At 38.1% G+C, this 23,568-nt stretch overlaps 1 protein-coding gene across 1 annotated transcript; it reads left to right on the top strand.

The window, feature by feature from the left end:
* The first annotated feature begins 15,710 nt into the window (after positions 1 to 15,710).
* LOC126714215 (CRM-domain containing factor CFM3, chloroplastic/mitochondrial) lies at positions 15,711 to 23,057 on the top strand. Its single transcript, XM_050414253.1, has 9 exons — positions 15,711 to 17,128; positions 17,435 to 17,912; positions 17,998 to 18,128; positions 19,875 to 20,225; positions 20,363 to 20,519; positions 20,609 to 20,901; positions 20,989 to 21,048; positions 21,161 to 21,253; positions 22,559 to 23,057. The coding sequence occupies exons 1-9, from the start codon at positions 15,857 to 15,859 to the stop codon at positions 22,643 to 22,645; spliced, it is 2,922 nt and encodes a 973-aa protein (XP_050270210.1). The 5' UTR covers positions 15,711 to 15,856; the 3' UTR covers positions 22,646 to 23,057.
* The last annotated feature ends 511 nt before the right edge of the window (positions 23,058 to 23,568 follow it).

Here is a 23,568-nt window from a genome sequence, read left to right as displayed (position 1 = left end):
TGCCAAATTTGCTTGTAATTCAGCATTTAGTAACCCTGTATTTAGGTGGGATTGTTGTAAGGGTAGTGAGTGAGATAGTGTGAAGATTGCTCAAGAGTGTGCAAGAAAACAGAGTGTCGCGGCTGGGACTCGCGGGTGGACTCGCGGCTTCAACCCGCCAGAAGATGCACACGTGCCAAGCATGCTGGAAGATGAACAGTCATGCTAGCTGGAGCACTACAGGACAAAACAGGACAACTGGCCATACGGTTAACTCGCGACTGGAACTCGCGACTTAGTCAAGCCGCGAGGTCAAGCCGCGAGCCACCCCTGTTTTGGAAAAACCTGACGTTTCGCATTCCTCTTCACTCCAGTATAAATACCCTTTTAACCCACGATTGAAAGAGAGCTTCCTGAGAGAATTTTGAGAGAGAAACCCTAAAGAAAAACCAGATTGTTTCACCCACAATCTCTACCTTAGAGTCTCATCAAATTCCCTCACTCTCTTCCTCTCCATTGTCAAATCCTTGAGAGGCATTATACCAAACCTGGTTCTCACCATTATCATCTCTGTGAGACAGACGTTTGGAGTTCTGGGAAGCAGTTAGGAAGGAGCCAATCTTCATTGGTTGATGCTACGGTGTAGTAGCGGAATCCGGAAAGCTAGAAAAGAAAAAGGTTCGGCGCAACTTCGTTGGAGTAAGAAGCTTGGAGGGCTTAGGTGCATTGGGTAGATTAGGCTTGGAGGGTCTATTGCTGTCCTTGTATCCCAACTATATTTTCTAGTGGATTGATTACCGCTTGGAGGGCGGCGGAGAGGTTTTTCGCCAAGGTCTTCGGTTTCCTCTTCGATAACATATCTGGTGTTATCGCTGTGTTTGCTTCTTCCTTCCTCTCTATCTCTGCCTTTACATTATCTGCTGTGGTTTATTTTGTTGTGGCTTAGATAGTTGTTTAATCAATTCCATGTTATAGCATATGTTAAGTTTCCGCACACTAGTTGTTTAACATATTGCGTGTGTTGATTAAGTTGATTTTTGGGGGTCTAAACGTTCAAAAGTGTTTTTGTACACGTTTTTGAACTTTCAATTGGTATCAGAGCGGGTACACATCTGTTTGGTTTCATTACCATTGTGTGATCCTTGACTCCCTTTTTGAGATGGATAGGTCTCAATCCCTTAATGCACCTCCATATTTTGATGGAAGTAATTATGCATTTTGGAAGGTTCGTATGAGAGCCTTTTTATGCTCTATTGATGAATCCGTGTGGGATGCTGTTGAGATTGGTTGGGCCAAACCTGAGGCAGCCAAATCCACATGGGATAAGGCAGCACTTGCTGCATCTAATGCTAACAGTAAAGCACTAAATGCTATTTTCTGTGGTGTGTCTCCAGATGAATTTCACAGGATTTCTCACATTACTATTGCCAAAGATGCATGGGAGATTCTGGAAACAACTTATGAAGGCACGAAGAAGGTGAAAGATACCAAGTTACAAATGCTGACCACTCGGTTTGAGGAGCTCAAGATGAGTGAGGATGAGTCTTTCGACTCGTTCTATGGGAAGTTAAATGAAGTGGTTGTCAGTAAGTTTAACTTGGGGGAGAAGATGGAGGACTCTAAGATTGTAAGGAAGATCCTTCGATCATTGCCGGAAAGCTTCCGTGCTAAAGTGACAGCCATTGAAGAGAGCAAGGATCTTGACGACATCAAGGTACAGGAGCTGGTTGGTTCTCTACAGACCTATGAGATGTCGCTGCCAAATCAACGGAAGGGTAAATCCCTTGCTCTAAAGACCACTAATGAGAAGGTGGAAGATCAAGGCTCGTCAGGAGAAGATATGGTTGACAAGGATGTAGCCTATCTTGTTAAAAATTTCAGAAAGTTTTTGAAATTTAAAAACAGTGGAAAATTTGATGATAAGAGAAAATTCCAAAATTCTGGAAGGGAGAAGAGGGATTTCAAGAGGAAAGATGGAAAAGAATCCCAATCAACACAAGGTGTCACTTGTTTTGAATGCAACGGGCATGGACACTTCAAGAAGGAATGTCCTAATTATTTGAAATCGAAAGGCAAGGTGTATGCCACGACCTTGAGTGATTCAGACTCGTCCGACTCAGAATCTAAAGAGAGTTGTGATGGAGAAGGGAACTACTCAGCTTTCATGACAATTGCTCATGTTGAGTCTTCGGATGAATTGAATTTGCTTGTTCAAGACCTTGGAGAACATAGTGAGGATGACTCACTAGGAATTGTTGAAGAATCGGAAGCTGAAGAAGAAGAAAGCACAGCAACTCTTCAAGAAAATTACAACTCACTTTTGGAGAAGTCTGGTGAATACACAAGGGTGGCCAAGGCTGCTGTGAGAAAGATGAAGAAGGCTGAGGAGGACTACAAAAGTCTCCTAATCCGGTATAGGGAGGCCAAATGCGAGATTGAAACTTTGAATGGTGAGCTCTCCGAAGCTTACACTAAAGTGAGATTTCTTGAAAGTGAGGTTGTTCAAGCAAATGCAAAAATAGAGAGGGTCACCACCAAGAAGCTAGATGATGTTATATCTTCTCAAAAGAGCTCTTCAGACAAATCTGGACTGGGATATACCGGAGGAAGTAGCTCAACTGGAAATGTCACCAAAGAAGTGAAGTTTGTCAAAGCCAAAGATCCAGTTATAGCTGACCCTACTGGTGTGAAGCTCGAGGTGGAGGAGAAGAAGAATGTGGTGAACCAACGGATGCTGAATCACCGTAATCAGTATGTGGGCAGGTCTGAGTCTCGTGCCAAGTCACGTCCTCGACCACAAAAAGGTCCTAGAGGAATGTATGTGTGCCATTATTGCGGACTTCAAGGGCACACTCGACCAAATTGCCAAAAGCTGAGAGCAAAGAACAGTGCTACTCCTCAAAGGTCAGGAGGACCAAGAATTGATAGGAGAACTTGGGCAGGGGATCAACCTAGAGAGCAAAATGGAGATCCCGGAATGATGGACGTGATGAAGATGATTGGTGCATTCACCAACTGTTTGGAAAGCTTCTCACGAAGGTTTGAAAGCCCTAACTCCCGTACCCAATCCTTTAAGGAAATCACCCCAAACGCAAGTGACGTGTGGGTGAAAAGGGGTACTCATGCATAAGCATTACAACATGTCCATGCATTAATACTTCCTATGCTTTGTGACTATGTGTGTTTGGTATGCTTGTTGTGTTTGTTCTTGGTTGTTTGATTATTCTTCTTGTGAATATTTCTTAATTGTGTTTTATCAGTCTTTTTGTTTCTTGAGTCAAAAATCCAAAAATTACATAAAAATTTGAAAATCAAAAAGCTTGATTGACTTTGTTGAGTTTTGTCTTAAAACTCGTTTTGCCTTGTACCTTTGTGCTAATGGCTTTGTGCATTTTCGAGCATTGCTTGTCTTCATGCACTCATATCACTATGGGAAAAAAAATCTTGAAATCTATGTGATTGTTGTAAATAGATCTTCAAACTTGTCATGAATGATTAGTGAATGGTTATGTTGATCTTGAAACATGCATAGACTTGTGTCTATATCTCTTCCCACTTTTTATTTTTTTGTTTTGCTAAAAAGAGCTCACTAAATGTAAATCTCCAAATGAAAAGAGATATTGAGCTGCAAGAGCCTGTCGCACATTCTAGTATTTGACTAGGAAAAAGGGTAAGCGACCTTATATCAAAAGTGAAATTTCTTTCAAAAAGGCCAAAGGCCTGTTCTTCAAAGAAAAGTGTTGTCTATCCCTCTCACAATGAGAGATGATTGCCTCAAAAGATCAAATGTTATGGCTGAAAGTGGAGTCAAATGAAAGGCTCCAAGTTATGTTATCAAGTTGTGTGGGAAGTCATATATTCATATTTCTATAATTGAGATTGGTCACATGATCTAGTGCTAATTGTGTATGCCTTGGTTGAATTGATCATTGAAGCTTCACATTAGACAAAGGACTATCTCAGTGTTGATATCCACACACAACACACAAGTTTATGTTCAATAAATGCCATATTCATTTGTGTGATTGTACTTGATAAAATGTGTTTTCACATGCTCAATCTTTGTTAATTCAAGCACAAAAAGATTTTTGAGTGTTTTAGGTGTTTTTGGAAAGTGTTTTGCTGGAAAAATCTGAAAATTTCAAAAATACAGTTTTGCCCTGTTTTGGCGGCTCAGTCGCGGGTATGTCAAGTCGCGAGCTTCAGTCGCATCTTCGCTGGTCAGTTTTGGCGACTTGTTCGCGAGTGGAAGGTCCAGTCGCGAGATTCACTCAGAGATTTTCGCAGCTCAGCTCGCGACTCACTCGCGGGTAGACCTTCCAGTCGCGAAAAACACTTAGAAAATTTTTTCAAAATTTTCCTCTTGAGTGCTTTGGCAGCTTGAGCTGGCGACTGTGTGGCGACTTAATCCAGTCACGAAAATCGCGTGTTTTGCAGAAACAGGAGCAGTTTTTAAACTTTTTCAGTTTTTCCCTCGAATTTTTGTGACTGTTCATCTTCTCTCTAAACACTCTCCCTCCCAAACACTCCGTGCTCCCTTTTCCAATCTCTTGTGTTGCACTCTTGTAGCTCAAAATCGTCAAGTTACAGGTATGGGTTTTCTGTTTTACCCTCTTTTCTTCATGATTTTGTGCTTTTACCCTTGATTTTTTCGCATTTGATTGTGTTTTTGAAATGGGTTTGTGTTTCGGTCTCTGCTCCTTGTTCTTGCTTAGCGTGTGATTTCTGCTGCTATAGTTTGTGTTAAATGATTGCCATATGCTTATTGCTCTTCATCTTGTGCTTAGCTAAGTGTTTATTTTATTTCATTTCATTCTGATCTTTGAGCTGTTGAGTGATTTCTATTGGTTCGTTCTGAGGTTGTGAGTTTTACTGTGCTAGATTTGCATGTTCTAGTGTGTCTATCTGTGGGTAGCTTCTGTTTGGATCAATATATTGTTTGAGTGTCATATCATTTTTTCATTATCTGCCTCAATGTCATTTATCTGCCTTCAGGATAGTTTCACCATGTTGATTCATGTGTTTCCTATCCTAGGCTTGGTTTATCCACATGTTTGAACTAAATAGCTTGCTGTTTAAGTGTTTGAAGTTCATTTGTTTGGTTGATATCTCTTTCTGTTTACTACATGGTTCTGACTGGTTCTGCACATATATTGCTATATGTTGTTGTGGCCTTTTCTGATTGTTCACAGATGGCACATTCACCTCAGAAGAAGAAATCTACTGCGAAGAAGGCTGACAAAAGACTTAAGATGGATTCTAGATTGTTTAGGTCAGTCCACCACTTTGAGAGATACAAGGATAACTTCTTGAATGCAGGAATCATTCAAGAGAGATTTGTGGATTTGGAGGACTTAAGGCAAACTTTTATTCCCAGTTGTTTTGAAGGAAGAGGATGGGAAAAGCTTCTGAGTGGTTTCCCTGTTGTGTGTGAACCCTTAATTAGGGAATTCTACTCAAATGCTGTGATAAGGGATAATGAATTGAGTTGCTGGGTAAGGGGTAAAGAGTTTGTCTTAGATGCTCATGTCATAGATGATGCATTAGGGCTTGAAGGATTAGATGATGAAGAATTTATCAATTACAAGGATAGGAGTGTGTCTATTGAAACAATTCAACAAAGGATAGGTGGGCAGAGAGAAGGGAAATGTTTGAATACCACTGCCTTTCCAGTGGACATGAGGTGCCTTACCATAATCATGATGTTTAACCTCTATCCCATTAGGAAATTGACTACAATCAATTGTGCTAGAGCAGTCTTTCTGATGGATCTCAAGGAAAAGAACTTCATAGACATAAGTTCCCACATTTATGACACCATTGTGGATGAGACCAGAACAACCTCTAGGCCTAAATTGATCTTTCCAAGTTTGCTTATGAGGATTTTTAGGAGTAAAGGAGTTCCAATCCCTCAAGACATTAGTCCCATGTCTACACCCTCTGCAATCAACAAGCTTACCTGCAAAAGGATAAGTGTTAGGCTTCCAGGAGAAGAAGATGAAGGTGATGAAGGAGAGGCTGCTCCAATGGAGACTGAAGCAGAAGTAGCTGGACTTGCATCAACTTCAACACCTAGGAGAAGTGGCAAAAGACACAGAGCTTCAACCTCTGCAGACACACCTCCAGATGCTTTCCAGATCATTCTGGAAAGGCTTGATGGGATCAGGGCAGTCCAGACTGAGCATTCTGACAGGATGAGAGCCATGCAAGACCAGATTAATGTCTTGGCTGCTACACTTGACAGCTTCACAACTCAGCATGACAAGTGACCCTTTGGCCATTCCATGTCAAAAAGGGGGAGAAGTTCATTGATAATTGAGAAGCAGAAAAGCAGCTCTTAAGGGGGAGTAATTTGTTGAGGGGGAGTAATTAGTGTTTTTATGGTTTTTATGGTTTTAATACACTGGGTTTTGGTGTATAACTGTTCCTAACTCATTTCATATACTTTTGGTTTAAACTTTAATATATGTTGTTGATGTTATTCATGATATTTGTTGGTTTGTACCCATATGCTTTTGTAAGCTTTTAGGGTTTATGTTTTATGCATAGTTTGTAGGCCGTGTGGTATGTACCATGCTTAAGTGCAGCCTTTATGCTATGTTGAAATCAGTACTTTAATCTAAATGTTCTGCATTTTGGTTTATGTACTGTCACTCTTGTGCCCTTGTAGGATTGTTCCTAGATGCATATGCCTTGTGTGCTATGCATTGGTTGAGTGTTGAACATACAAGTGTCTTGCCTTGTGCTTATTAACTTGTATGTTCTTGTGTTCATTCCAAGTGTGAATGAGCACTGTGATCACTACCTTGTGGTGTTCACTTGGTTGATCAAGCCATGGTTTGTTTATTAACTCTATCTTTGCTTGATCTCATATTGCCTGTTTCATATGCATTAATAATTTTCTGCTTACAATGATCATGGTGTATTGTTGTGTTTCAGGAGTTTATGTTCATATGATTCAAGTGCTTCACAGCTTCTAGAGTTAGGTGTGAGTGAGTTTTGATCAACTGTTCCCAACTCACATGTTAAGTCTAGAGTCTGTTTTAGGGTTTTGTCACGGAATAGCCAAAGGGGGAGATTGTAAGGTTGAATTTATTCAACCATCTAATTGGCTTTATTCCGTGCCAAATTTGCTTATAATTCAGCATTTAGTAACCCTGTATTTAGGTGGGATTGTTGTAAGGGTAGTGAGTGAGATAGTGTGAAGATTGCTCAAGAGTGTGCAAGAAAACAGAGTGTCGCGGCTGGGACTCGCGGGTGGACTCGCGGCTTCAACCCGCCAGAAGATGCACACGTGCCAAGCATGCTGGAAGATGAACAGTCATGCTAGCTGGAGCACTACAGGACAAAACAGGACAACTGGCCATACGGTTAACTCGCGACTGGAACTCGCGACTTAGTCAAGCCGCGAGGTCAAGCCGCGAGCCACCCCTGTTTTGGAAAAACCTGACGTTTCGCATTCCTCTTCACTCCAGTATAAATACCCTTTTAACCCACGATTGAAAGAGAGCTTCCTGAGAGAATTTTGAGAGAGAAACCCTAAAGAAAAACCAGATTGTTTCACCCACAATCTCTACCTTAGAGTCTCATCAAATTCCCTCACTCTCTTCCTCTCCATTGTCAAATCCTTGAGAGGCATTATACCAAACCTGGTTCTCACCATTATCATCTCTGTGAGACAGACGTTTGGAGTTCTGGGAAGCAGTTAGGAAGGAGCCAATCTTCATTGGTTGATGCTACGGTGTAGTAGCGGAATCCGGAAAGCTAGAAAAGAAAAAGGTTCGGCGCAACTTCGTTGGAGTAAGAAGCTTGGAGGGCTTAGGTGCATTGGGTAGATTAGGCTTGGAGGGTCTATTGCTGTCCTTGTATCCCAACTATATTTTCTAGTGGATTGATTACCGCTTGGAGGGCGGCGGAGAGGTTTTTCGCCGAGGTCTTCGGTTTCCTCTTCGATAACATATCTGGTGTTATCGCTGTGTTTGCTTCTTCCTTCCTCTCTATCTCTGCCTTTACATTATCTGCTGTGGTTTATTTTGTTGTGGCTTAGATAGTTGTTTAATCAATTCCATGTTATAGCATATGTTAAGTTTCCGCACACTAGTTGTTTAACATATTGCGTGTGTTGATTAAGTTGATTTTTGGGGGTCTAAACGTTCAAAAGTGTTTTTGTACACGTTTTTGAACTTTCACTTACCAAACAAAAGTATTTTTCTTCTTCACCCAAATTGTGTTATTTAATTATATTGTCTTTGAATTTACCCTGCTCCTTGTGGTTTGACCTCGTTACTCCGAGAATTATATTGCTACGATCTCCTGCACTTGGGAGTGAGCAAGCACTCCCCATTGAGTTTTTTGCTAAAAGCTCCCCCATTGAGTTGGAGAAAGAACATGTTTGATTGTGCATTTTGAATAAGCAATTCTATTTTCGGAAAAGGAGGATTGATCTAGTGTCAACTAGGACAAACTCATAAAATTCTTGGGTCTTATTGGAATTTTTACTTTTTCTAGTCCCAGTATCATAAATCATTGAAAACTTTTCACTATATCAATATTTGGATGTATTAGAAATTATCTTCTGACAGTCATTGTTCATCCTGTCACTATTCACATTTGTCACTATTTGTGCGAAGATTCTGTCATAGTGCAGACATTGTTTACGCAGAGATTCTGTCAGAAGAATCTGGAATTATTACTGACATTTACTGTGCGGCACTATTCACTACTATGTAGAATTGTATTCTTTCATTGTTCATTGTATTATTATGAATATATTGTTCATCTTTTGTTTTTTCCACTTTTGTATGCCTATATATATGGCTTTTGTATGAGTCAGAAGAAGCAAGCTTTAGGCGAGGCTATGGGTAGACCTAAGGCAGAATATAGGAAGTCCTTAAGCAACTCACAACCAACTAAATATTAGTCTCCTTACCTCTCTCAGTCCCTTATCAGTCCCCAAAAAAATCCCTTCCTTATACAAGAAAAAATAAACCCAATATCAGAAAAACTATCCTCGTAATATTTTGAAGCATTTGAATGAATATTAGTGTTTGAAGTATTATTCAAATATGTTTTTAAATCTTTCCAAATAGATTTTAATTATCAATTTTTGCATAATGTACTGTTAAATTTTAACAAAAAAAAAATAATAATAAAATAGTTGATATTACAAAGCTAATTGTTCAATTGAAAGTTCACAATTCAAATTAATACATGTTTTTTTTTTTAATTTATTTATTTAGATATGATATGATTTGAATTTATAGCATTCATTCAATAATAATTACTTTTTTTTATCATCATGCCTAAATACTAATAATTTTTTTATTTATTTATTTATGTAGATGAGATTTGAAACCAAATCATTTTTCAATGACAATAGATCTACCAAAGAAGTATAAAGTCCATATATTTTATAAAATGTCAAAATATTTATTTATTTTTTAAATATTTAAAAATTAGATATATAAATGATTTGGAGTAAATGAAAAAAAGAAAAAGATGTTTTTAAGAACCTGTTTGGATCGAATGGGTTATGAAAAACCAATTGGATTTGACTAAATCATATAGTTTTTTTTTTTTTGATAGGAAACACACACTTAATATTAAACAACAATAGAGTTTACATCATGAAGAATTGCTAATTCTAAGAAACTAGGACAATTCTTCATCCACATACATTGATTAACTATGCCCCTTGGCATGCTTTGCTAATAAATGAGCTGGGGTATTAGCATTACGTTTTACATGAGAAAAATACACATTGTGGTACTCCAATGTAGCTAAGCTAATCCCCATTATCACTGCATCAATTGAGGCCGGAGTTGAGTATGACTGATTCAACGCTCTAGAGACTATTAATGAATCTCCCTCAATTATGATGTCTGAGAAACCCAGCTACTTTGCGAACTGCATACCAACCTCAACAACCTCTGACTCTGCTTCAAGAGGCCCCAGTGGTGCGTGTATCTGTTTGCACATTGTTGCTACAAATTGCCCATTCCAGTCTCGTACAATGACTCCAATTCCCACAGAATTCAACTCAGCAAACACGGCACCATCAACATTAAACTTGAAACATGGTGTGGGTGGTAGAGTCCACCTCTGAACATGCTGGACCGACACCTAAGCAACTGGAATTAAATCAACGACAGTTCGGTATTCCTCCAGGTACTGCATCGCCCATTGAAGAAGCATCCTACCATCTTTTCGCTTTTCGCCGTAACGAACATCATTCCTATTTCCCCACAATGCCCCACGCACAAGTCAGCAGCAACTCAATGTTTTCCAGTGAACTCTTTTCGTCCATCATTAAACACCATAACATCTCCTTAAAAGAACTAAGCTGGTTCATTGCATTTGGAAAAACCAGCTTGGACGACGACCAAAGTTCTTTAGCTCTGATGCATTTCCAGAAAAAATGGATCGAATCCTCGGCCTCCACGTTGCATCCATTGCATATACCTGCAAAAGATTTCTTTTAACAAGGTTAGTTTTCAATGTTAAAATGTCTTGGCAAGCCCTCCAAGCAAAGTGCCTTATTTTGTGAGGCACATTGATCTGCCATAGACATTTCTAGAAGCTTCTTTCTTGACTGTCATTAGAACTTGAAACAGAAAATTCAGCTAATGACATTTGAGAAGTAACCCAGTAGGCATTTTTTACCGAAAAAATTCCATTATTGCTCCAAGCCCAAATCAATTTTTCTTCAAGCAGATGAGAACTTATTGGGATAGCTTTTATAATCTCTGCTTCATGCGGCACAAACAGAGCATCAATAGCATCAACCTTCCACGAAGCCTCTTCCTTATTTATCAATTCTCCAACCTTCATATCAAGTGGCATAAACAATCTAGGAGATGAAACCATGAAAGTTGAAGGCTTAGGTAGCCATTTATTACCTTAAATCTGGATTTTGTCACCATTACCAAGCCTCCACCGTAATCCATTTTTAACAAGGGGTTGAGTAGACATAATACTCCGCCAAGTAAATGAGGGATTATTGCCCAAAACAGCCTGTGAAAAATCACTTGTAGGGAAATACTTAGCATTCAAAACCTTGTACACCAATGAGTCATAAATTTGTTGAAGTCTCCACCCTTGCTTTGCCAATAAAGCCAAGTTAAACTCCTTAAGCTTTTTAAATCCCATTCCACCACAACTCTTTGGAGCACATAATTTCTCCCAACTCATCCAAGCTATCTTCCTCTCTTCATTTCTTTGCCCCCAACAAAAATTATGAATCATACTTGTCAAATCCTTACAAAGAGAGTCAGGCAATTTGAAAACGCTTATGGTATACGTCAGAATTGCTTGTGCCACAGGTTTTATCAACACTTCTTTCCCTGCCTTAGACAGTAACTTCTCTTTCCATCCAGCAAGCTTTTTTCTTAGTTTATCCTTAATAGAATTGAAAGTATTTTTCTTATTCCTTCCCCCCAATGATGGCAAACCAAGATATTTTTCACGGTGCTTAATCACTTGGGCCCTAAACCTCTCTTTAATGACTTCTTGAATATACATTGGAGTATTGCTACTAAAAAACAGAGAAGTTTTAGCACGGTTTAACTGCTGTCTCGAAGCACATTTATAAACCCTCAACACCCTCTGAAGGGCGTCACACTTCACCAAGGAAGCTCTACAAAAAATTAGACTATCATTGGCAAAGAAAAGATGGGATATTTTAGGACCCCTACGGCAAACTGCAACACCCCCCAACCTTCCATTCTCCACCTCTTTCTTAATAAGAACAGAAAGTCCTTCCGCACATAACAAGAAGAGGTATGGAGATAATGGGTCACCCTGCCTTATTCCCCTACTTGGAACAATATGCCCTTTAGGTTTACCATTAATCTTCACAGAATAAGAAACAATAGTGACACACTTCATAATCAAAGCACACTATTTATCATAAAAACCCAACCTTTGCATAATTTTTTCCAACCATATCCATTCTACCCTGTCATATGCCTTACTTATATCAAGCTTTAGAGACAAATCACCCACTCTTCCACTCTTCTTTTGACTAATATGATGCATCATTTCATATGCTACAAGAACATTATCAGTGATTAACCTACCATGCACAAATGCACTTTGGGTATCACTAATAATAGAAGGAAGAACTTTTTTCAATCTATTAGTAATGGCTTTAGATGCAATTTTATAAACCACATTACAAAGACTAATGGGTCTATAATCAGTCACAGTTTTTGGCTCATTACATTTAGGAATAAGGAAAATATGTGTATGATTAAAATTAGGTGGGATGATACCTGAATTAAGGAAGGCTAAAATAGTTAAAGTAACCACACCACCAATCTTGGACCAAAAGTGTTGATAAAACAATGGAGGCATGCCATCCGGTCCAGGAGACTTCAACGGGTACATTTGCTTAATGGCATTTTTAACTTCAACTTCTGTAAACTCTCTTACAAGTACCTGATTCATCCTTGGGGTGACTTTATATTGAACTGCATCTAAAATTTCTTCAAAATCCGTAGGACCACTACTGGTAAACAACCTCTCATAGTACTGCAACATCAACTCCTCCACATGCTCATCTCCTTCCTACCACCTACCATTCTCATCTAACAAACCCTCTATGAAATTCTTTTTGTATCTTGTAGAAGCTTTCTCATGGAAAAACCTAGTGTTCCTATCCCCAAATTGCAGCCAACTAATTCTTGATCTTTGCCTCCACGTATCATCTTCCTTATCCATCCAACAATTCAACTCAATTCTAGTATTCTTCAAAGATCTAATCATATCCGGTGTTGAAGGTTGCAGCTCTAACCATTCTACTTTTTTTACAATGCAGCCACTGTTTTCCCCACATTGCCAAATTCTGTGCCATTCCACACCTCAAGTCTAGCACAGCAATTCTGCAAACATTTATTAAGAACATCACCCGACCCTCCAAGCAAGCCTTCATCCCAAGCTTCCTCCACAATAGCCTCACATTTTGGGTCCTTTAACCACATTGATTCAAACCGGAAAACCCTACCCATCCTCTTTTTTCTTGGTTTAGCAAACAACTGAAGAATGAGAGGGGAATGATCTGAAGCCGATGATGAAAGATGAATAAGCTTAGCCATTGGAAATAAATGAAACCACTCCACCGTAGCTAAAGCTCTATCCAACCTTTCTCTAATTTGGGACCCATCCTCTTTTAAATACAACCAAGTAAACAATGGCCCCGTAAATCGAACTTCCTTAAGACCACAACAGTTAATGGTGTCAACAAAATATTTCATTTGTTGTCTTGTTTTATTACTTCCCCCCTCCTTTTTAGCCATGCTAGTAATTTCATTAAAGTTCCCAATTGCTAACCACGGCAAAGAGGATGTCCCATGCAAATGCTTGAGTTTTTGCCATGACTCCCCCCTTTTAGAAGTATCAGGTTCACCATAAAAACCAATAAGATTCCACCAACCAACACCAGCCCCCCCCCCCCCCCCCACATCTACCCATGCATCAATGTGTGAATGAGAATAAGTCTGAATATCAAGCCTAACCTCTTCCTTCCAAAATAAAGCTAAACCACCACTACCTCCTCTACTAGGTACAATAAAACCATTTTTATATTTACACCAATCACAAACTTTTAGCATCCAATCCAAACCAGATTTTGTCTCCATTAAAAAAACAAAATTGGGATCTTGTTTGTTGATTACCTTCACCAAGGCATGAACTATCCGACGGTTCCCAAGCCCTCGGCAATTCCAACTCAAGAGACTCATAATGCCCGACAGGGTTGCATAGCAACCTCCACCAATGTAATCTGATCTACCCCAGAAAGAGCATGTAAACCTTCATGGTTACTTACCTTGGTTTTCTTTTTTGCCAATTCTGCCTTCTCTGTTACACGTGAGATGTCCTTGCTACTCCTTTTTGGACCAAGCAAAATATTAAGAGGCAAATCCATACCAGACTGTGGCTTAAGTTCAACCCTCTTCCAAGTCCCTTTCTTGAGCCCATGTTCTCCTGCCATAAGTAAATTTGTATCCTTTGAAGTGGGTTTTCTAAAAGTACCTCCATCTGAACCACTTGTAGGTGGGCCATGTACAGTGAGAAGCCCACTTTTAATTTTAGTTGCACATCTGTTGGGCCTGCCATCAATCGGGTTATTGCACACTTTGCCACTGCCCTTGCCAATGTTAAAATCACAAGCACTCTCTTGGCGACACAAAGAACTACACGGCTCCACTTGTTTCAATGTTGGAACACATTTACAAGAAATTGAGTCAACGTCCATCACCTCAATATCAACCAAACTCGAGTAAATGTCCCTTTTGTCCTTCAACTGTTCCACTTGGATAGAACTTGAATTTGAAATAATAGGTTCTAATTGGATAGCCTGATCAAGTTCAGAAATTAAAGCCTCAAAATCTTTCCCAACCGATGCAACTGTTTCAGCCTTCTCAACCTCCACCCCCCCAATCACAGCACCACCCTTGGACGGCCCACCAACAGAACCACCACTATCAACTTGAACGTGATTCTGCCCAAAAACAACTCCACACGTTTCAATTTCCTAGTTTACTTTCTCCCTATCAGACTACATCGATAATCTTCCTCGACTCGGACCCACTTCGCATCAACCTCCCTTCTCACAAAACTGCCACCAGTATTTGCAGAAGCAAAGTTTTTACGAAAACCTGCCTTCAACCATTCACCGTAAGGAAGTTCTTGCTGATGGTCAACTTGAAAAGAACAAACTCTAGCTTCATGACCAATCCGACCACACTTGAAGCATATCCCCACTAATCTTTCATATTTAAAACCAATACAAACTTTATCTCCTTCCGGACTTGCAACAACACCCCCTCTACGTAACGGTTTCTCCAATGGCAATTTAACCCTTACTCATAGAAAACGGGCTTGGTCAGATGAAAAATCTTTCAAATCAACCTCCATAACCTTTCCCAAACCATTACCAATATCTCTACCTACCTCCTCAGACAACAGATCAAAAGGAAGCCCTTACACCTGTACCCACATTGGTATTGAATTGAAACGAACATAATTCGCAGTCATGCCCTGCTCCCACTTACACAACACCAAAGGATGATCCTCAAAACTCCATGGACAGATGGACCATTTGCTAGCATCCACTTCAACTGGCTCTCCATGGAAAATTTAAATTGAAAAACATCATCTCCGACATCAACAATACGAACATCAGAACCCATCTTCCACACAGATCGCAATAAAGTCTTGGCGGCACGTTGGTTAAAAGTCTTAGTTGTGAGAAATTTCCCCAACAGACTGAGAGAGCATTCTTCCAACATCCTATCCCTATGCACAGTTCCAACCCTAATAACTTCTCCTTCATCTTCCGTCTACTTAATATTTTGTAGTTTTTGAACAAAATCCGAGTCCATAATTGAAAACGTAAGACTGAAAGAAGACTAATAAGACAAACTACCAGAGAAAAGACCAAAAACAGCAACTACGTCTCACAAAAAAAGTGAGAAGGAGACTCCCATGTAGAGAAAAAGACTCACCTTACGTGAGAAGAAATTTAGTCAGGAAGCCCACCTGTATACAAGACCCTAACAGTAAATCATATAGTTAAATGGCCTAATTAAAAACTCATTTAGACTTTACAAACGGGTCGGATTAGTTAAATCGAATTACGAGTCAGATTTGGGTCGGGTCAAAAAGGGCCATCCTACCAATCAGTTCGCTCCAAGTTTAAAAATTAACATTCTCTATCTCCATGAGTCCAAACTCCAAACAGCTAAGAAATAGGCCGCGCTACAAGTCGTTTAGGAGTTTCACTATTCAGATTTCAGAGAAAATCAAAATCCAAATCCAAATCCTAATCCTGTTAGAACTTAGAAATAGAAATGCTTTTGAGGAATCACTTTTCACCATGGCACTGCAACCATTTTCATTGAATTCTATCACTTCTCCTTATCCTTGCACTTACCCTTCATTCCCTTCTCTATACTTACTTCTTCTCCAACCCCAAACTCATTCTTCGAGTATTCCCAGAACTCTCAGGCTCAGAATTTCTTGTTCCAATCAGACATCCCAGGTTGACAACCATCAACAACCTCAAAGAATCAAAGTTGCTTTTGAGACCACAAAGAAGAGGAGGAAACCCAAGCCGAGCTTCTTTGAGCAAATTAAAGATAAATGGTCGCTCAAACCCAGTTCCAAAAGAGAGAAATTTCCATGGGAGGAACCAGAAGAAGAACATGAAGATAAGGAGAGACAGAAATCTTCTGGGGTTTGTGTATCTGGCTCAGGAATTGAAGCTAAAGAATCGGTGAGTGACCCAGTGAGCTCTGTGTTTCCGAACCGGGGTGTTCTGCCTCCTTGGGTTCATGGAAGCAAAAGCAATACCAGGAATTTACGGGTTGATTCTGAACCTGAAACTAGTACCCAAAAGAGTTGTGAACTAAGAGAAGATTTTGATGAGGTTGGTGGGCATTATAAAAATGGTACTGAAAGTGCTTTTGTTGAAAGAGTGGAAAGAATGGAAATTCATGAACAGGAAGTTGACTTCAATGTCATGTTTGAGAGAGAAGGTGATGCATTTGATGAAATTCCAAGTGGGGTTTTAGAAAACGAAAAGACTAAGATTTCTAGTGGCATAAATGGCATTTTTTTAAACGAAAGGCCATCTGGGAAAGGTGAACATTTTGAAACAAATGTAGGTTCTGTTGACGGTAGTAGTGGCTCAATTGGGTTTCCAGGGAAGAGAGAAGGTGATGTTTTTGATGAAATTCCAATTGGGGTTTTGAAAGACGAGGAGACAAAGATTTATAGTGGCATAAACAGTGTTCCTTTGAATGAAAATCCGAGGGATGAACATTTTGGAAAAAATGTGGGGTTTGTTGAGGGTAGTAGTGGTTCAATGGGGTTACCATGGAAGAGAGGGAAGGTTATGGAGTCTGGGGAAGGTGATAAGAGGAGGAGCAACACAGAGTTGGCGGAGAGAAAGCTTCCAGAACACGAGCTGCGGAGACTAAGGAATGTATCTTTGAGGATGCTGGAGAGGACAAAGGTTGGAGTTGCTGGCATTACACAGGCTTTGGTGGATTCTATACATGAGAAATGGAGGTCTGATGAAGTGGTGAAGTTGAAATTCGAAGGGCCTCTTGCGATTAACATGAAAAGAACCCATGACATTTTAGAGGTCAGTGTTTGCACATTGTTAGGTTCATTGTATCTTTTCTATTTCTTTGCTTTTGAATATTACAAATGCAACAATTTCAATGATTTTGGAGCTTGTAATGAGTAATGACTCTGGCAACATATGCTTAATTGAATTGCACAGTCCTACATATTTTGATAAACTCGCATATCTTTAGTCACATGGGATTTTTCATAAATTATTTGTTTTTTAGTTATGCATATCCTGTCTTGTTGTGTTTTAGTATCAAGCGCTTGTGATAATGAGTCTGCTGGCATCTTATTTTAATTATCTTTGTGCCTCTATCAGAGTAAAACAGGAGGTTTGGTTATATGGAGGTCAGGCAGTTCTGTTGTGTTGTACAGGGGAATAACCTACAAACTTCCTTGTGTCGATTCATATGCCAAACAAAGTCAAACTAATATGAATATGTTGGAAGATTCAAAAGGAGCTTTGAGTGATACTACACATAATTTAATAGTGGACACAATTAAATCTACAGAACCTTTTATCCCTGATTCTGCAAAGTATTTGAAGGATCTATCTAAGGAAGAACAGATGGAATTGAGTGATCTCAACCATTTACTTGATGAGTTGGGCCCACGGTTTACTGATTGGACAGGTCGTGAGCCATTTCCTGTTGATGCAGACTTGCTTCCTGCAGCAGTCCCTGGATATAAACCACCGTTCAGACTTCTTCCATATGGCGCAAGACATTGTCTAAGAAACAAGGAGATGACAATTATCCGTAGGCTTGCCAGAACAATGCCCCCACATTTTGCTTTAGGTATGTCATAATTAATTTTCACTATTGTATTCATATTCACAAAATCTGGTTTCTTTATTACTTTGAATTTACTTAATGTTCATAGGAAGGAGCAGAGAATTGCAAGGTCTGGCAAGGGCAATGGTAAAGCTATGGGAAAGAAGTGCTATTGCAAAGGTAGCCATCAAACGTGGTGTACTGAATACACGTAACGAGAGGATGGCAGAAGAACTCAAGGTGAGACTTCAGAAACATTGCTCCCTCTTAAATGTTCAGCATTTTAAAATATCTCTTGGGCTTCACCATCTAGCTAAAAGAAATATTAGAGTAGTTAGCATCAAGCATCATGAAGCAGATTTACATTGTTTTAAGTTAATTTTCCCACTTCAATGTGAAATCAATCATCTGGATATATTTTCCTCACAGATTACTACAAAATGTAAATCTAAGGCATCCTGATTGTATTAAGCTGATGATGAGAACTTTAATGCCCTTTCAGAAGATTCCTTTAGTTCATTATCCTAGCTAGCTTGAATGGTCTGGGAAATGTTATGTATTAAGCATGCAACAGACAGTTTCCAAGTTCAATACTAGCTCAATAAGTAGAGATTCTGTGGCTTTATTTACTGTTCCATTGCTTGATTTTCTGCATGTCACAATTACTTTGCACATTGATATAAAGCTTAAGAGGCAAACTCTCCTCCTTTTTCATACAATTTGGTGAAGATAGAATTTAACTGCACAATTCAGGTATTGCAGTCAGTGGGAAGTACACATCTAGTACTGGGAAATTAACATGCCATCTAATTTCTTATTCCAACCATATACACTGTTACATACACTATTTTTTTGGTTGGTTGCTTCCCAATTCCAAGCATATTATACACTGTTATGTACATTGTTTGGTGGTTGCTTCAAGGGAACCAAGGCCTCCCAATTTGATAAAATGGACTACTTTGAGGGAGTCCAGACCTCCAAGTTAGACTAGTTAACAATTTTTAAATTAGAAAATCATGACTATTCTCTAATCATTTTCACATCTGAGTTTATACCAGACATATTCCAATTAGATAAAAGACAAATACTGACTTCCTATAATCTATCTATAAGACTCATCATAATTCATCCTAATCCAAACTATTGGAACTAATCCTAATCCAAACTAATTATTTGAATCAATAAACCATATCTCTATCATTATTTATCCAATAATAATTAAAATAAATTAGGCTCATTAGCTCATAACATTCCTCCCCTCTAGAAAACACTCTTGCCCTTTAGGTTCTTTCTTCTTCTGTCAAGAAGTACTTCTCTTTGGTTTCTTACATATCATCATTTTGGATTCAAGCCTCTTATATATTTTGCAATGACAAGCATTTAGTTTTCCTATGTGAATGACATATAGTACAGAGATTGAAACTTTTTCATTGTTTTGTGACCTTACTTATCCACTCTTCATGACCCTTTATGAATAAAGAGTAGTCATGGTTTTATCAAACTTGAAGGTTTGGACTCTCTCGAAGTGGTCCATTTTATCAAATTAGGTAGCCTTGGTTCGCTTGAAGCAAACAATAAAAGAATTGTGTAAGTAAAAGTTAAAACTAACTTCCTATAATCAATCAAGAAGACTCATCATTCATCCTAATCTAAACTAATCTAACTAATCCTAATTCAAAGTAATTTAATTGAATCAATAAAACATATCTCTATCATTTTTTATCCAATACTAATTAAAATAAATTAGGCTCTTAACATTCATGAATGTGTTTTTTATATCTGGACCAGCCATGTCTTTTTTTGTATTATCTTTAAGGACAGGATACTATTCTGTTTCTTGTTTCTTCCAAGCTTTTGGAGATTTTTGGCCTGTCTTCCTTGTTCTAGAAGCTGGTCTAATCCCTTCTGCCCAGTAGCATATCAGGTTGTGGATACTCAATTGTGGATAGCAATTCCTTCTTGACAGTTGCATTTTTATGCATGCAGAAATTGACAGGGGGCACACTAGTTTCTAGAAACAAGGATTATATTGTCTTTTACAGGGGTAATGACTACTTGCCTCCAGTTGTTACAAAGGCATTAAAAGAGAGGAAGAAACTGACAGATCTCCGACAAAATGTGGAAGAGAAAGCACGAGAAATGGCCTCAGCCTCAATTGTGTCAAAGGCCAAAGCTTCTAAAGGTCCATTGGTTGCTGGAACCCTTGCTGAAACCATCGCAGCAACATCTCGCTGGGGAAACCAACCAAGTAGTGAAGATGTTCAGAAAATGATTAAAGATTCAGCTTTGACTAGACATGCTTTGTTAGTCAAATACCTTCAGAACAAACTATCTATTGTAAGTTACTAAGAGACAAAATCAAATTTCTTATGCAAAATCTTAGGACACAAAAACCTCCTGCTCTGGTATCTGGACACATAAAATGCAAAATCATATCCAAGCTCTGATTTATATCTAACTTCAAATGGTCCTAGGCAAAAGGTAGGCTCAAAAGGGCTGAGAATGCTTTAGCAAAAGTGCAGGAGTATCTGGAACCAGCAGATATCCCAACTGATTTAGAAACTATAACTGATGAGGAGAGACTTTTATTTCGTAAGATGGGTTTGAGCATGAAACCCTACCTACATCTAGGTAAGAGTAGCCACTTTAATTCTGTACTTGATGCTTTTTAGAACCAGAGTTTAGAACCAGAGTCAAACTATTCTGTGTTTCTGATTCAGGCAGGCGAGGGGTTTATGCTGGTGTCATAGAAAACATGCACTTACACTGGAAGTATCGCGAGTTGGTAAAGATAATTGTGAGAGGAAAAAGACTTGAACAAGTCAAGCATATTGCAATTTCTTTGGAAGCAGAGAGTGGCGGAGTGCTAGTATCTTTAGATAAAACTAACAAAGGATATGCAATTATCGTATATCGTGGGAAGAATTATCGACAGCCTCAAGCACTAAGACCCAAGAATTTATTGACAAGAAGGCAGGCATTGGCTCGGTCAATTGAACTTCAGAGGCGTGAGGTAACATTATAATAATTTCTTGGTCTGATGTGTTCACAAAATTGACTGATTTATATGCTTCCATTGAACTAATTTCCTGTTTTGCAGGCACTTAAGCATCATATCTCAGACTTACAAGAGAGAATGGAATTGGTGAAATCTGAATTGGTATTATAGCCATTGCTTACAAAGACAGATATAGTGATATTCAGACAACATTTGCCTAAACCAATCTTGTTTTTCCTGTTAGTAAATTATCTGTTTCTGCTTTTGATTTCAGGAAGATTTGAGAAATGGGAAGGAGATTGATGACTCAAAAACATTGTACTCAAGATTGGATGATCATAATGTTTCTGATGATGACATAGAAGAGGTAATTGGCCATTTAGTCCTCTGTATGTAATTAATACAATGTGCCTCATGTCAAATTGTCGCTTTGGATTTGACTCTTCCAAACCAATATTATCACTGGCAGTTTTCTTCATTGACACAAAGAACTTGCTATGTATAGAATATGTGCCCTTTGTACTTTTCAAAATTTTTATTAAAAAATAAAATAAAAGAAGAAGAGTATGTGTGTCCTTTGTCTTGGTTAACCTATTCTAGCCACTTATGCACTCAGTTTTTTAATTGTTTCTAATATCTATAACAGTGTAGGTAAAAGTGCGCTTAAACTCAAAGTGCAAACCCCAAGGTTCCAGTGCTTTTTACCTCAAAAGCTAGGCCCGCGCTTTAGATGCACTTTTTCAAGAAGCTCAAAGCACCCTTTTTGGCACTTTCTTGTCTTTTTCAAAAAAATAAACCAAAACTTAATCAAACTATAGGATCTTGGCATTGTTGATATAAACCATTGATTTGGTATATTTTTAGTGTAACTTACTTATCAAAAAAAATATATTGTGAGTGTAACTTGTCCTGAAACCCACAACCTCCCAGTTCTTCTCTATTTTTTTTTTCTCCTTAAAACAGTAACCCACCTAGCTTCTTCTTATTATTATTCTATTTTTTCCCTTTTGAATATTTGCTTGGTACCAATTGCCATATTGCTATGTCCTGATATTCTCAGCTACTTTTGTGGTTGATGTTGAACATAGCAGACTAATTATTATAGACTTATAGTAATTAAGTGATTAAATTATTAACTAATATTAGTAATTAGTCATAGGGTATTATGGATATTGAAGATTCAAGAAAGTATATCATATGGAACTACTCATATCTAGCTGGTCCAAAAAAATAAAATGACTTGACTTGCAATTTTTGTGTTAAAATTGCAAAAGTAGGGCTTATATAAATGTTAAATGAATTATATGAAATTTTTTATTTCAATTTATATGATAATTTGATTGTTGTATTTCTCATTACTAATTATTTTTATAAAATGGGTGCTTCACTTCAATCAAGTGCGCGCTTGTGCTTTATGCTTTGCGCCTAGGCTCCAAGAGGCCTTTGCGCTTAAGTGCACCACACGCTTTTACCAACACTGATCTTTAAGTTATCTTTCCTGATCAATGTATCTTGTTCTGTGTTGGTTTTTTGGTGCAATATTGTCTATGCTGTGATCTGTAAGCAAATATTACTTGGCATAGTATACTATTCTTCCAACCTCTTCAGATTAAATTCCTCCTGCTGCATGAGTTATTATATTTTATATTTTTTTTTTCCCTCTTGGACCCAGGATAAAGGCGAGGAGGCATATCTTGAAACATATGACATTGGGAGTGAAGATAGCTATGATCAAAATATGGAGCTTAGACCAGTGTAATAATCCTTTGATTGTTACTTGGAAGATTAAGCATTGCAGATGCTTGAAAGGAATTCATTCATTCCTAAGGCCAATCTAACTATGAGATGATAGCAGAATATATGCATTTCAAATGCTTGTACGGAGGCTTTTCTTACATACATGCGTCAGCTATGATCATTGAGTTAACAGTTAGTGTTTATGCTGTTGTAGCATGAACATCATGTTGTATAAGTACAAGTCCTCTGCTGCTGTAACTGCTAGGAGTAAGATAATTATAATGTTATTACCAGTATTTTCTAAATATTTGCAACTGTTAGCAGCATTCATGTAATATATCACTGTAAATAAATTCATTCAGCAAAAATTTCATTAATGAATTATTATGATGTTCAGCTTCTCTTAAATAATATTTCAGAATACTAACATTTCATTCTTTTCTTCTTTTCCCTGTTTTAATTTTTTTAATTATTCCCCCCACCCCACTTCAAAAAAAAAGAAAGGATAAAAGAAAAGATAAAACATCATATAATTGTGATATAATAGACTGATGCATCCAATAATGTCTATGAGCTGCACGAGTAGAGTTTTAAGAGGACTGTTAAAGAGTTTAAGGTCAGTCTGAGAGTTTTGAAGCTTTTGTCTAAACCTCTTTTAAAATCTATTAAGATTGGTCATTAAATCTGAATTGTTTGGATTCAATTATGAAAATAAGTGTTTATAAAATAAATAACATTATCTAGCACTTTAATAATGTTCTTTTCTTTTTCTTTTTTTTTTAAATCGTCACCTCTAAAATCTCAATTTGGTTATCAAAGATTGTCACTTCAAAAATATATATTAGAATAATGACAGAGAAAAATGAGAATAAAATAAGTGAACAAAAAGTCAAAATTTCAGTTTTGAAAATATTATATTTTTTTTTCATAAGATATGATATTATA

Source organism: Quercus robur, chromosome 2, assembly GCF_932294415.1.
Source record: "Quercus robur chromosome 2, dhQueRobu3.1, whole genome shotgun sequence".
Lineage (NCBI taxonomy): Eukaryota > Viridiplantae > Streptophyta > Magnoliopsida > Fagales > Fagaceae > Quercus > Quercus robur.
This window is presented reverse-complemented; position numbering and strand designations above follow the sequence as displayed.

What these genes read in the sequence shown, in the direction of transcription:
- LOC126714215 (XM_050414253.1), top strand. Translation starts at nt 15,857, where the DNA reads ATGGCACTGCAACCATTTTCATTGAATTCTATCACTTCTCCTTATCCT. An exon ending in GAACCCATGACATTTTAGAG is followed by an intron (nt 17,129 to 17,434) that starts GTCAGTGTTTGC and finishes TGCCTCTATCAG; the next exon opens with AGTAAAACAGGAGGTTTGGT. An exon ending in TTGAACTTCAGAGGCGTGAG is followed by an intron (nt 20,902 to 20,988) that starts GTAACATTATAA and finishes CCTGTTTTGCAG; the next exon opens with GCACTTAAGCATCATATCTC.